Source organism: Salmo trutta, chromosome 19, assembly GCF_901001165.1.
Source record: "Salmo trutta chromosome 19, fSalTru1.1, whole genome shotgun sequence".
NCBI lineage: Eukaryota > Metazoa > Chordata > Actinopteri > Salmoniformes > Salmonidae > Salmo > Salmo trutta.
Window position 1 is genome coordinate 30,546,245 of NC_042975.1, and position 14,963 is coordinate 30,561,207.

The 14,963-nt window shown below is 40.9% G+C and overlaps 2 protein-coding genes across 4 annotated transcripts in view; one reads left to right on the forward strand and one right to left on the reverse strand.

Moving 5' to 3' along the window:
* Nucleotides 1-7,937, forward strand: part of LOC115154325 (transmembrane protein 211-like) — a 149,390-nt gene extending 141,453 nt beyond the window's left edge. Inside the window, exon 3 of the mRNA XM_029700436.1 lies at nucleotides 4,499-7,937. Coding sequence (XP_029556296.1) covers nucleotides 4,499-4,725 — 227 coding nt within the window. The 3' untranslated portion in view covers nucleotides 4,726-7,937. The remainder of the gene's footprint in view (nucleotides 1-4,498) is intronic.
* Nucleotides 7,938-9,629: 1,692 nt separating this feature from the next.
* Nucleotides 9,630-13,214, reverse strand: LOC115154328 (spermatogenesis-associated protein 22). 3 transcript variants are annotated; one of them, XM_029700438.1, is made up of 8 exons: nucleotides 12,765-13,214; nucleotides 12,395-12,460; nucleotides 12,172-12,309; nucleotides 11,762-11,954; nucleotides 11,056-11,539; nucleotides 10,670-10,796; nucleotides 10,470-10,567; nucleotides 9,630-10,087 (listed from the first exon to the last, which is right to left on the reverse strand). In XM_029700438.1, exons 2-8 carry the CDS (start codon nucleotides 12,432-12,434, stop codon nucleotides 9,896-9,898), a joined length of 1,272 nt encoding a protein of 423 aa, XP_029556298.1. In that variant the 5' UTR covers nucleotides 12,435-12,460; nucleotides 12,765-13,214; the 3' UTR covers nucleotides 9,630-9,895. The 3 variants fall into 3 exon arrangements, with proteins under 3 accessions (XP_029556298.1, XP_029556297.1, XP_029556299.1); XM_029700437.1 differs by having other exon boundaries at nucleotides 12,734-13,214; XM_029700439.1 differs by lacking the exon at nucleotides 12,395-12,460 and having other exon boundaries at nucleotides 12,734-13,214.
* Nucleotides 13,215-14,963: the final 1,749 nt, after the last annotated feature.

The window sequence follows — 14,963 nt, forward strand, 5'->3', positions numbered from 1 at the left end:
GTGTGCAGCAGCCCTCAGCTCCCGATACTGAGTCCAGGGTCATCCGGCTTGTACGTCTGTTCCATTAACAGAGCTATGCAGCCTGGAGAGACCATATCGACCTGAGCACAGGGCTTATCTGATGCAGACAAACATTGCTCCCTCCCTCCGTATACCTACCTTCCAGCTTCTGTCGATGAAATCCAATGATGCTCAAGGCTCTTGTGCCACTTGTTTCAAGGCTGTGGGGTTTGATTTCATTCCTGCATCGATTATTTGGGGGCCTGGCGAGTTTCTTCATTATTTATTTGGATTTTGGTGGCTGGGGTGCAGGCAGGCTGTGTGTGACTGCTGCCATATCTCTGTGTGGGAGGGAACAGCGAGGGAAGGGCCTTGAAAAGGAAACCTTGCCTGTGTCTTTGTTCACTTTCCACAAAGCCAATGAGAGAGAAGGCCCTTAAAGTGTCATTAGCCGGGCTGCTTTGAGGAGCTAGGCCCCGACAGATAAACAGGTGGCCATTCTGAGAAGGACAGACAGAACTCTGGGTGGGTTGGGGGATATTTAGCATCCTCAGCTTCCACCTCAAAGAGATAAATGTAATGAGCTGATGCTGGGACATAGTGCTCTGACTACCCACTCACACAACCTTCTGCCCATTCCTTTCGTCTTTCTCCCTTTTCCCCCATCCATCTCTCTTGTGCCCTTACCAGCATGATCCTCAGCAGTCCCTCCCAGGGGGCGTTTTTATTTATCTACCTACTCTCTGAGATATGCATGGGAATTTTCTAAATGTACAGCCCCCCTTACCAAAAAATCCATTTACACTACCGTTCAAAAGTTTGGGGTCACTTAGAAATTTCCTTGATTTCCATAAAAACATAAATGAAATTAGTTGCAAAATGAATAGGAAATATAGTCAAGACATTGACAAGGTTATAAATAATGATTTTGATTTGAAATAATAATTGTGTCCTTCAAACTTTGCTTTCGTCAAATAATCCTCAATTTACAGCAATTACAGCCTTGCAGACCTTTGGCATTCTAGTTGTCAATTTGTTGAGGTAATCTGAAGAGATTTCACCCCATGCTTTCTGAAGCACCTCCCACAAGTTGGATTGGCTTGATGGGCACTTCTTACGTGCCATACGGTCAAGCTGCTCCCACAACAGCTCAATAGGGTTGAGATCCAGTGACTGTGCTGGCCACAACCCAGAAAAACGCATGTCAAAAATGTTATAAATTGATTTGCATTTTAATGAGGGAAATAAGTATTTGACCCCTCTGCAAAACATGACTTAGTACTTGGTGGCAAAACCCTTGTTGGCAATCACAGAGGTCAGACGTTTCTTGTAGTTGGCCACCAGGGTTGCACACATCTCAGGAGGGATTTTGTCCCACTCCTCTTTCCAGATCTTCTCCAAGTCATTAAGGTTTCGAGGCTGACGTTTGGCAACTCAAACCATCAGCTCCCTCCACAGATTTTCTATGGGATTAAGGTCTGGAGACTGGCTAGGCCACTCCAGGACCTTAATGTTCTTCGTCTTGAGCCACTCCTTTGTTGCCTTGGCCGTGTGTTTTGGGTCATTGTCATGCTGGAATACCCATCCACAACCCATTTTCAATACCCTGGCTGAGGGAAGGAGGTTCTCACCCAAGATTTGGTGGTACATGGCCCCGTCCATTGTCCCTTTGATGCGGTGAAGTTGTCCTGTCCCCTTAGCAGAAAAACACCCCCAAAGCATAATGTTTCCACCTCCATGTTTGACGGTGGGGATGGTGTTCTTGGGGTCATAGGCAGCATTCCTCCTCCTCCAAACACGGTGAGTTGAGTTGATGCCAAAGAGCTCCATTTTGGTCTCATCTGACCACAACACTTTCACCCAGTTGTCCTCTAAATCATTCAGATGTTCATTGGCAAGCTTCAGACGGGCATGTATATGTGCTTTCTTGAGCAGGGGGACCTTGCGGGCGCTGCAGGATTTCAATCCTTCACGGTGTAGTGTGTTACCAACTGTTTTCTTGGTGAATATGGTCCCAGCTGCCTTGAGATCATTGACAAGATCCTCCCGTGTAGTTCTGGGCTGATTCCTCACCGTTCTCATGATCATTGCAACTCCGCGAGGTGAGATCTTGCATGGAGCCCCAGGCCGAGGGAGATTGACAGTTCTTTTGTGTTTCTTCCATTTGCGAATAATCGCACCAACTGCTGTCACCTTCTCACCAAGCTGCTTGGCGATGGTCTTCTAGCCCATTCCAGCCTTGTGTAGGTCTACAATCTTGTCCCTGACATCCTTGGAGAACTCTTTGGTCTTGGCCATGGTGGAGAGTTTGGAATCTGATTGATTGATTGCTTCTGTGGACAGGTGTCCTTTATACAGGTAACAAACAGATTAGGAGCACTCCCTTTAAGAGTGTGCTCCTAATCTCAGCTTGTTACCTGTATAAAAGACACCTGGGAGCCAGAAATCTTTCTGATTGAGAGGGGGTCAAATACTTATTTCCCTCATTAAAATGCAAATCAATTTATAACATTTTTGACATGCGTTTTTCTGGATTTTTTTTTGTTATTCTGTCTCTCACTGTTCAAATAAACCTACCATTAAAATTATAGACTGATCATTTCTTTGTCAGTGGGCAAACGTACAAAATCAGCAGGGGATCAAATACTTTTTTCCCTCACTGTAATTGAAAAAGATTTTTCTAATGATCAATTAGCCTTTTAAAATGATAAACGTGGATTAGCTAACACAACGTGCCATTGGAACACAGGAGTGATGGTTGCTGATAATGGGCCTCTGTAAACCTATTTAGATATTCCATAAAATAATCTGCTGTTTCCAGCCACAATAGTCATTTACTACATTAACAATGTCTACACTTGTCACGTCCTGGCCAGTATATAAGGTTAATTGTTTGTAGTTTGGTCAGGGCGTGACAGAGGGTATTTGTTTTATGTGGTTCAGGGTGGTGTGTTTGGTTTAAGGGTGTTTGTTTTAGTAATTCCGGGTGTTGGTTTGTTTAGGTATTTCTATGTGGAGTCTAGTATGTCTGTTTCTATGTCTGGTGAATTGGTGTTGGGACTCTCAGTTGAAGGCAGGTGTTTTCTATCTGCCTTTGATTGAGAGTCTCATAAATGAGGGTGTGTTTGTGTTTGTGTTTTGTGGGTGATTGTTCTGTGTAAAGCACTATGCTTTGACAGACTGTTAGTTGTTCGTTTTCGTATTTTGTTATTTTTGTATGTTCATTTTTGTAGTGAATAAAAATCAAGATGAGCATTCACGAACCTGCTGCGTATTGGTCCACATTTTCCGATGACGATTTCGTTATATCGTCAGAGGACGAAGACAATCGTGACAACACTGTATTCCTGATACATTTTATGTCATGTCAATGGACAAAAAAATTAGCTTTTCTTTCAAAAACAAGGACATTTCTAAGTGACCCCAAACTTTTGAACGGTAGTGTACATTACAGCACAAAACTATTTCATATTTGACATCCCCATTACCTTCTCTCATGAATTCCCTATTACACTCCATCAACCCTGCTGCATCACTGTCCTTGAAGATCTGAAATCAATACATGAACAAAAGATGATACGTGTTTAATGCGTTCTATAGACAGACAGCTATGGATAACTGCTCATTATCCAAATCCATACTCTATTTATTATCTCCTTTTATCTCAAAAGACACACAATGACATTCCAATATAATGGAAATCTAACCTTTTATGTTTTTCCTGAAATGAGTAGTAATGATGACACTCAGCAGTCGATAGATGCTTCTTGGCAGCACTGGCTGGCAGACCTGACTCCATTTTTAAACTGAGCCACTCTCTCGCTATCGCTACATCGAGCACTGAGGATGTGATACTGTCTGTGAAAGTTGATCGATGTGTATTAAAGTGCTGGGCTCTTTTCTTGTGGTCGTCAGTTTGGCATGAGAAGTGCTAATGGATTTTGGGAGACATGATTCACTTTTCATTAGCCAGACCTGTCAATCAAGAGCCATCAGGGGTCTTTTTTAATATATAAAAGCCCCATACCCCTCTCCTCTATCAGTCCTTCCTCCATCACTCCCTGGCTGAGTTGACAGACTCAATCTCAATAGTGATTTATATTCCTACTGGGGCTATTCAGGGTACAGCTGGAGATAAGGCAGATGGTGAAGTTCCTACATTACACTGTTGACCATATCTGTGGGCTGTCTTTGCGCTGTCAACTCATAATGCAGAACCTCTAGTTCCACCAAGTGGCCAGGAGTCAGCATTACCAGGATGTTCCAGGAACACTTCCCAATCTCAAAGTAATGAGCCAGGATGGACACTTTTAAAGCCGGATTTAGTTCAGTTGGAGAAAGAGGGACATTAGAAATGTTTTTTGGAAGCTGAACAAGTGCTCTCTCAAGATATACTCAACAATGAAATACATGACCAAACAACACAACACTATGACATGTCTTACATATTTGAGTGTATCCCTGGTTGTAACCAAAGCCTCTTTCATCTCTCTTCCAGTGTTCATCATGGGGTCTGGGCTGCTGGTCTATCCCTTTGGGCTGAACTCCACCCTGGTGAGGTCCTTCTGTGGGGACTCAGACATCTACTATGCCGGGGACTGCCAGATCGGCTGGGGATACATGCTGGCCATCGTCGCCGTCATGCTCACACTCTTTCTACCCTTCTTCGCCAAATACGCACCCAAGGAGCATCTGTCCCCAACCCCCCTGCCCACTCTCTTATAGGACAACAACTGACCCCACCCTCCCCAACCTCATCCAGTCAGTCTGCTACAGTACTTCCTACTTCCCTGTATGATGGAGTGGGAGAAACCCCTGCATCCACTTCTTCAGTAGGATGCCATTTTAAAAAGCCCTGCCCCTAATATACAACGTGGCTATACCCAACTGTGAACAACATTTATGTACTAACTTCCTTCATACAAAAGCTATTTCTTTGATCTAATAATTTACCTAATTGAATGGAACTATGATCTGTTCATTTTTTTTCTCTCCCAATAATGTCAAACGTTAACTCGTATTGTTATGACTATTAATTCACATTTACTGTCAATTTGTGACTGCATTTCTGGTTAGACTTATTTGATATTCAGTATCTTTTCTGGAAAAAAATACATTTGAAAGAAACACAAGGATTGACAACAACTCCCTCTGTTAAGATGGACAGAAGTATACAGCGCATAAACATTCCTATCATGTTATACATACAACGTTGGTTTAATATTACTGTAACCAGACAGAGGGTGATGGTCAGGACTAGAACCATAATATGAATTCATGGTGACATTAATAGTGGGCAATAAGAGTGATCATTAAATATATCATTCCAGAATAATCAGGGAGTTGTTTGCAAAAGAGAAGGTGTGAAAATAAGGAGAATCTTAATGAGAAGGTAAAGTATGGCCTGAGATTTACAGACAATATGAGACATTTTTACAGTTATCAAAAAACATGGACACGCGTCTATCTTCAATGGATCAATGCGGATTTGGCGAACAGTAAAGACAATGAGAGACCCATTTGACATCAAGACTAAGCGAGGATCAGAAAGGATATGAACACGGACTCAGGTCTCAACACAGTGAGCGCATCAAGGATTCTGTCCAGTGGAGTTTGAGGAGAGTGGATTGTATAAAGGTTTAGATCCAGATGCCGTTTTATCCAGCATTGAACAACACTGACTGAATGGATGTCATAAGATGGACATGTAGCACAGTGAAAAATGACCCTTGGGGACTCACCATCTGACTTAGCCTACATCTTCAACATGGTTTTAAATTGACTATTGGACAGTAAAAATTCTAAAGAAAGAATTGAATAAATATTTTTCAGTGAAGGAGCTGTACCAAACAATATAGAAGCATCTGACCTGCCTTTAAGACAAATTAATATAGATAGAAGGTGTGCATAGTAATAACATAATACTTGTCTGATAGTTAACTTTTGAAGACATATGAAAAGCATTTGTTATACATTTTATGTTGGGATGATATGACATCCTTCTACCAACCTTTTCCTAGTGTTAATATGGTTGTCTTGTAAACCCAAGTCATTATTGTTTCAGTTTTTACACCACACAATACCAGGGTTGGGGTTAATTCAACAAATTCTAATTAAATTCCCTTTCCCTGTAAATTCCATTTAATTAAATTTAAAGTCCAGGTCGTTGATTCCAGTAGTTGAATTTAGAGATTTCAATGCCTTTCAATTCCAATGTTAATTATTTAATTCCCAATCCAATATTATCCCCAACAATTCCACAAATTCTAATTCAATTCCCTCAGGTTGATTATGTCACAGTTCAGACCGCCCAGCTAAACTAGAAATAGAAATACAAGTTGAAATTATTTAAAACAAATAATGCAGTCAATGTTTGATATTATGTGCATTCATTCCATTAACTGGGAAATGTACAAATATTGAATTCCAATTGAATTAAATTCCAAAGATTAAATGTTTTTACAATTTGAATTCAATTCCAATTCAAGCAGACCAAACAGTCTAATTCCAATTCCATAACTTGAAGATTGAATTTAATTTGAATTTCAACAATGTAAATTCTCCACTTCATGAGTGAATTGAATTCAAGAATTGAATTTGAATTTCACATTAAATTGGAATTGACCCCAACACTGCACAATATTAGCTATACACTATAATTCAGGACTACATTAAAATCAGGCTAAAGGCAATTAGATAAGACAGCATTGTCTAGAAATTATTGACTAGAGTGCAGATGAAGTTGGGGTTAGTTAATAGTAAAACAGTTTATCTAGATTAGATGATCTGCTCTGACCATACCAACGTGTGCCTTTATGACAGAACCAAGACAAGTTACTTCAATACTATTAATATCAGGTTACCATCTACTTCAGCTTAAACTGTGGATATTGTAGTGTAAAACAGTTGTAATTTTGTTATTTTCTCTCTGTGTGCTGTACTTTTCCTGTATATGTTTCAAGATGTGTTTCTGAACATTATGATCTTGTTGAAAACATTCTCTAGAACAAAAAAGCTGATGTCTTCTAAAAGCTTGAAGGTAATGACAGATAGAACAAGCTGTACTTGTGTTGAATTATGCTGCTGACACTTTGCCAGTTTATTCATAAGAGGTAAATAACTTTAATCACTAAATTAAAAGGTTGCAACATATTCCATGTAATTTAGAATTAGAGTGGTTGAGCTTGAGAGCTGTACAAATTTAACTTAGCTCAAAGTTATCAGTGTTGAATTGACACATTAACCACGTAATGTGTGAAGCATGGCTTAAAATAATTACATTCTGAGATAAGGTAATGGATTAGTGTTTTTTGCCATCCCATTCCTCTTAATATAATGATTTTATTCTAGTCATGTTTCAAGGACAAATTGTATAATTTCCTCCACTACACAGCCAATGTAACAAATATTTTACATACATACTGTATTCCAAGGTGTGTGTGTGTGTGTGTGTGTGTGTGTGTGCATAATGCTGGGGTGAACTTTGGAAATTGCCAAATTACTTACAAAGAGGGAAAAGTCTTGATAAAAAATAGTAATTGTGTTGCCATGTTTTGAAAAGAAGACCAGGAAAAAATGTTGGTATTTGTATTGGACCTCGTACTGTGCTTGATATTGGGAAAGACTGGGATTCACTTGCTGCACAGGATTTGTTACCCGATATGTTGAAACATTGTGTGTCAAGTCTCAGCACTGGTGAAAGTGTTTTTTTGTAGAGAGTAGTATTGGGTTTTCCATTGTGATATTGTATGTTGGTTGTAAATAAACTACTAACTGTATGTGGGTTCACATTTCATCCTAAATGGCCCCCCATTTTTGAAATACATATTTTGAGATATTACCTCATCAATGTGTTTGTTTTACCTGAAACTAGCCTCTTGACAAAGTTTGCTGTTCTGTGAATATTCTTTATAATAAAATGTTTCATAAATGAGGAAGCGAAAGGGGTTTTATTTGTGTCCCAAAACTGAATGACACATATGAAACATTGGAAATATGTGTATAATACTATATAAAAACGGGAAGAAAAATAATTAAATATATAATCTGCTAATATATAGATGCAATTATATAATTTAACATTATGAAATTCATAAACACAATCTTCATTCGTTGCTGGTCATAAACAGATAACAAGCAGATGAGATTGTACACTTGAACAACACAGTTCTGAATATTCTTTCAAAATAATGGGGAATCATGTACTACTCATCTCTGGAAGAATCTTCCAACATGTCAAGTCTCTACAGTGCCTTCGGACAGTATTCAGACCTCTTGACTTTTTCCACATTTTGTTACGTTACAGCCTTATTCTAAAATTGAATAAATTCTTCTTCTTTTTTTATCACATAATACCCTATAATGACAAAGCGAAAACATGTTTTTAGAAATGTTTGCAAATTAAAAACAGAAATACCTTATTTACTGAAGTAGTCAGACCATATGCTGTGAGATTCAAAATTGAGCTCAAGGTGCATCCGGTTTCCATTGATCATCCTTGAGATGTTTCTACAACTTGATTGGAGTCCACCTGTGGTAAATTCAATTGATTGGCATGATTTGGAAAGGCACACACCTGTTTATGTAAGGTCCCACAGTTGACAGTGCATGTCAGAGCAAAAACCAAGCCATGAGGTCGAAGGAACTGTCCGTAGAGCTCAGAGACAGGATTGGGTCGAGGCACAAAAAATGTATTCAGCATTGAAGTTCCCCAAGAACACAGTGACCTCCATCATTCTAAAATGGAAGAAATTTGGAACCACCAAGACTCTGACAGAGCTCTAGAGTTCCTCTGTGGAGATGGGAGAAACTTCCAGAAGGACAACCATCTCTGCAGCACTCCACCAATCAGGCCTTTATGGTAGAGTGGCCAGACAAAAGCCCCTCCTCAGTAAAAGGCACATGACAGCCCACTTGGAGTTTGCCAAAAGGCACCTAACGACTCTCAGACCATGAGAAACAAGATTCTTTGGTCTGAAGAAACCAAGATTGTACTGTTTGGCCTGAATGCCAAGCGTCACTTCTGGAGGAAACCTGGCGTGGTGGTGGCAGCATCATGCTGTGGGGATGTTTTTCAGCGGCAGGGACTGGGAGACTAGTCAGGATCGAAGCAAAAATGAACAGAGCAAAGTACAGACAGATCCTTGATGAAAACCTTCTCCAGAGCGCTCAGGTCCTAGGACTGGAGTGACGGTTCACCTTCCAACAGGACAACAACCCTAAGCACACAGCCAAGACAACGCGGGAGTGGCTTTGGGAACAAGTCTCTGAATGTCTTTGAGTGGCCCAGCCAGAGCCCGGACTTGGAACCCAATCGAACATCTCTGGAGAGACCTGAAAATAGCTGTGCAACAACGCCCCCCCATCTCCCCCATCCAACCTGACAGAGCTTGAGAGGATCTGCAGAGAAGAATGGGAGAAACTCTCCAAATACAGGTGTGCCAAGCTTGTAGTGCCATACCCAAGAAGACTTGATGCTGTAATCGCTGCCAAAGGTGCTTCAACAAATACTGAGTAAAAGGTCTGAATAATATTTCAGTTTTTTATAAATTAGCAAACATTTCTAAAAACCTGTTTTTGCTTAGTCATTATGGGGTATTGTGTGTGTAGATTGACGAGGGGGAAAACAATTTAATCAATTTTAGAATAAGGCGAACGTAACAACATTTGGAAAAGGTCAAGGGGTCTGAATACTTTTCGAAGGCACTGTATATACAGCGGGACTTTATATAGGATCCTTCTGTTTCTAATAAAGACGACAATTCTTGCCATATAGGATCCCGCAGTTTCTAATGAAAAGGATAACACTTGCCATATAGTGATACTCACAAGGAGCCATGGGCAAAAACAATTGTATTGCCCTTGAATTGCCCTTTACGTGTTTCTGTGCCTCTGATCAGACTTCACTGAGTGATTTCACCAGGCCCCTCATCTCAGCGTCCGATGCTTTGACAGACTCCTGTGCATTCCTCTGCTCTGAGTGCAGGGCAGCCCTGACAGACATGCAGGTGAGTGTGTCCCTGGTGCGGTCGTAGTTTCCCACACAGCGGTGCACCTGGCCTCGGATCAGCCTGGGAATGTCCAGCTCCTGGTGGGGATGGATCAGACAAAGGGTATACATCCAGCACAACACTGTAAACGTAACATAATGGGTATCCACCCTGGAGATACAGTATGATTTGAGAATCCATATCCTCCAGCCATATCACAACAAACTACTGCTTTATAATGCTGATGATCAGTAGCAGCTGCTAAGAATTCCGTGGAAAGAAAATTCTAATCTACAAAGTTCTTTATGTTTAAAATAACTGCCTTTTTAAGATTACATTTTTTATGGCCTTAAAAAACACTCCAATTAATTTGGTGAACATGAAGTAATATAATGTTGTCCTCTGACTAACTCGACAGCCCTTGGCCTGCTATTGTATGTCTCCCTTTCCTATTAAAGAGGAAGTGTTTTTCTTACTCACATTTTCATAGAAGACACACTGCACCACCTCTTTCCCATCTCTCATGAGGAAGTTCTTAGCTCCATGAGACCCGGCGGTGACTGCAGAGTCAAGAGTAGCTGTGGGACGAACATAGAATAGAATAAAATACAAACATTTTGTAAATACAGTACAGGTAATGGTAAATACAACGTTAGTGAAGAAACTGACTGAAAACTAACCGAAAATCTCAAATAGGTATGGAGCTCTGTCCTTGAACTGGCTCCAGTGTCTCATGCCATCAATGACAGCAGTCAGGATCCTCAAAGAGTTCTCAATTGCTGGTTTGATCTGGAACACAGGTGGTGTCTTCCCAACATAGGAAATATGAATGCTTAGATACCTGCTCTAGTATTGAACAACATACATTTTACAAGGCTAGCATAATAAAATATATTAAGGATGTAACGTTACTGTATGAGCTGCCATTTTTAACTAGATTAAAGATTTACAATTGGGTTAAATATGAAAGCTATATCAAAGTTATCTTATGGTAAGTAATCTATGGAAACCTGAGTTTTCCTGCAGTATGTTACACTATAAGTTACAATTAGCACAGATTACTTACATGTTGTACCTGAGACTGAGAGGTATTTTGAGTTTGATATAAGTCTCTACTGTCCATCAGCTGTTTCTGTAGCCCAGTGTTGGTGGTCATTTTAAACTTCCAGGATGTGTTCTGCTTCTGCTGCGGTGGTCCAGGACCAGGAGTTGATCTGCTTGAAGGGCCAGGAGTTGGTCTGCTTGAAGGACCATGAGTTGGTCTGCTTGGAGGGCCAGGAGTTGGCCTGCTTGGAGGGCCAGGAGTTGGTCTGCTTGTTGTGGTAATGGGTGTAGACTGCTGGGAGTAGAGAGGAGGCTCTGGTGGGTTGGCCTGTCCCTGTCTGTAGCCAGACTGCTGCTGCTGACCCATGTGAGAGTAGCTACTTGGGGGTACTGGCTTGCTCTGTGTGTTCCCACTGCTGCAAGGGCCGTTATAGTTGCTCTGTCTGGGGTTTATAGGGGCTCTGGAGTCCTGCCTCACTGGTGGCTGTTGCTGTCCCATCTGCAGACTGAACATATGCAATATAAGTGATATGACTGGTTTATGTGTTGCATAATCATCAGACAACCCCAAAAAAAACAAAAATCTCTAAAACTGTACTTACTATACAGTATATAGACCTGGTTTATCTGCAGGTTAACTTTTAATGTGCACTGCAAACATGTTTTAATTATGCATCTATAATAACTGCCTCTACAGAGAGCTCCAGAGACCTATCAACTGACCATACCTTGTATTCATAGCTTTATTTGGGTGTGGTAGAGGTGCAAAGTTTCTCCCCACGGGTTCAGGTGCAAGTCGACTGTTTGGATACTGAAACTGTGGTTGAGACTGATGCTGGTTGCCTTGTCTGTTCCACTGACTGTTCTGAGCAGCAGGTGCAGGACAGCTTGGGTCTTGATCTTGGAAATATTCTGTGTTACCTGAGCATAGGTAGAAAGTATTATAAAAAATGTTCTGTTAAAGCATTGATATAGGCAGCAAAATTGAATTTTTGTGTGTAGTGTGTAGTGCCATCTAGTGACTTGGATATCTCTCTCGCTTTGAAAATCCAGAATAAATTGATAACAGCCACATTTATGAATCGCACATGATTATAGCTACTACTGAAACACATGAGAAGTAGCCTATTTATCTTACCAGATATGTTGTTGGTAGAAGCTGAGCTGTGTGTGGACATGTATTCATTGCTGGAGCAGAATTCATTCTCGGAGGGATTGGATGTCAAAGGCAGCCTGCTCCTTTTCTTCTGGGTAAACAGAGGCACAGAGAGGCAGCCTGGAAAGGAAACAACCGATACCTGACAATCAGTTTATGACATGAATGCAGCCATCAGCCTAACTCACATTTGAATTTCACAAACCTGCAGTAGGTCTGGCCTGCTGCATTTCATATCTTCTCATCTTATTTCAGTGTCCACTCAAAGAATCTAATGAATTCATAAAATGTAAAATAGTTAGAACTAGCTAGCCAGCCACCTGTAGCCACAAAGCATCAGACCACTTCTTGCTAACGTTAGCTGTGGTTAACAGGGCCTAGCTAGCTAACGTTACTGACCTTAGCTAAAGCAATTGTTATCAATAGCTATTTCAGTTTTAGTAGCTAACTTAGCTAGAGAAACAACAAATAAAGCATCGTCCTCAAACAATAATTAGTTTTAATGAAGTTACATATAATGAAATAATGTATTTTCAGTGTATACCTGTGGTTGCTGTTCCAATGTAACTAAATACCTGGCTAGCTGGTGAGCCAGGTCTCCTCGCCAGTTAGATGGTCACGCGCTAATGCCCGCGATTTCTCAGGGTAAAGTACCAGACGTCTTGGCGAGATGGAGCTACAACGGTTACCTCGCTACTTGTGCAGTGCACCAGGATAGGGAGACTGCACATTAGCTATATAAATATGGTAGAAAGAGAATGTGGCCTTTTCTGTAGCTTACAGGCTGGAGATAAAATGTAATGAGAGGGACACTTTTTACATCATGCCGGTTTCTCCAATCAAATAGCCTAACCTAAAGGCGCTCAATCAAATAAAGAAAATGCGCTGTTATGTTATCAAACAACATATCCTAAAAACAGGACAGGTCAAATTAAAATGGACAATATGGAATGGACGATAACGACTGTTGTCCAGGAATTTCACCCCATTGTCATGATCAGTGGTTTCAAGGTTGTATCCTTCAATTTTTGACAAGCCGGCTATTTGGGGCGACAGGTAGCCTAGTGGTTAGAGCGTTGGACTACTAACTTAAAGGTGCAAGATCGAATCCCCAGCTGACAAGTTAAAAATCTGTCAAAGCAGTAACTCACTGTTCCTAGGCTGTCATTGGAAATAAGAATGTTTTCTTAACTGACTTGCCTAGTTAGAATTCTGAATTTCCTGCATTGCAAATAGGGTCGCGATAACTCCTGGTAAAGTTGGGTAGCCTAATTGATTAGTCACGGGAATCAGGACTAATAAAGCTAATGCAATGCCCTGTTTTACAAACGATGGGCATTCATTCATAAAATTCAATTGTGTGCTACACACCAGTAAGCACAATCACGTCTTTTCTTGGTCCTGTCCGTGTGTCGTTTTGTGGTGGTAATGTAGGCTTACCACATAGATGGGCATTCATAAAATTCAATTTCAGGCAACACTGTTAGGATACACCTCAATAAGCATGGATCGATGCCTACGCCTTCTGGATGTGTTTTATTTTTGGGGGGTGCAGTTCCGGATCGGCCTTGATTTCCACGTCCATGGACATTGGTTTTTGGTCCAGTCCGGACCAAATCTGAACGAATCATAGACGTCTATGTTTGGTTCAGATTTGGTGCAGTCCAGATCGGCCTTGCTTCCATTCAGCCACAAGAGCATTATTAGTGAGGTCGGGCACTGATGTCGGGCCGTTATGCCTGGCTCGCAGTCGGCGTTTCAATTTATCCCAAAGGTGTTTGATGGGGTTGAGGTCCGTCTCAATGCGATACGCAACATCCAGGACTATCATTAGCCTGGTGGTGGAAAATGGTGTTTCATAATGAACGTATGGATATTTCCCCGTGTTTTTCACCTTCTCTTCATTAAATCGAGTTAAGGAGGACATCAACGTCTTTGCTGCCTGAATTGAGAATGTTTTATGTACGAACCTGCATAAACAATTCATGTTACTCCACTTGTGTGTATGTGCAGGTAATATGAAACACTTTGATTCATTTGCCCACCTATGTCAAACAGGGCTTGCCACAGATCTACTTGCTGAGAACTGGCTCATCTCATATTTCATCAGGACCTTTCTGTTAAATATTTTTTATTTTATTAGTCAACACAGCTCCATCCTGTCCATTTCCCAAGCACTGTAGTAGTACCTCTTCTGACACAATGACAAACCAGCTGCTTACTCAGCTAAATCTTGAGGTGAGAATGTATTGTTCAGTAGAAATAAGTAGGGGGGAAATTATCTGTTTTTAAGTGGTTGAATGGTTTCTACTCAGAGTATTTGCACCATTGATCATCCAACTCAATAACAATCCTAATTCTCTTGGATCCTGGATCAAGATGTCTGTCGACTGATGTCCTTATCATACCATACTGCTTTGTAAATGGTGGACTAGACATCCAAGTGACCATTTCCTCTTTTACGTGGCCACAATCTGCATAGTAACTGGGTGTAGTAGACTATAATTGCGCAATAAAATAACTAGGGTTAGGAAAGATTTCCTTGGAACTTGAGTGTGAAGCTAACTTTTTAGCAGTGCTGGCATTTCATCAGGAAGATGATGCAGGCCAGGCAGCTGAGCCAGCACTTGGATGGGTGGGTATAGTTGGAGAGGGAATTGATCAGTTTGCTGTATAAATTGAGGAGGCAGATGCTGGCTAACCAATTAGTGGTCAGGAATAAGCTAATGAAAAAATATATATACATTTCTCCTCTTATTAAAGAAGTTGAATAG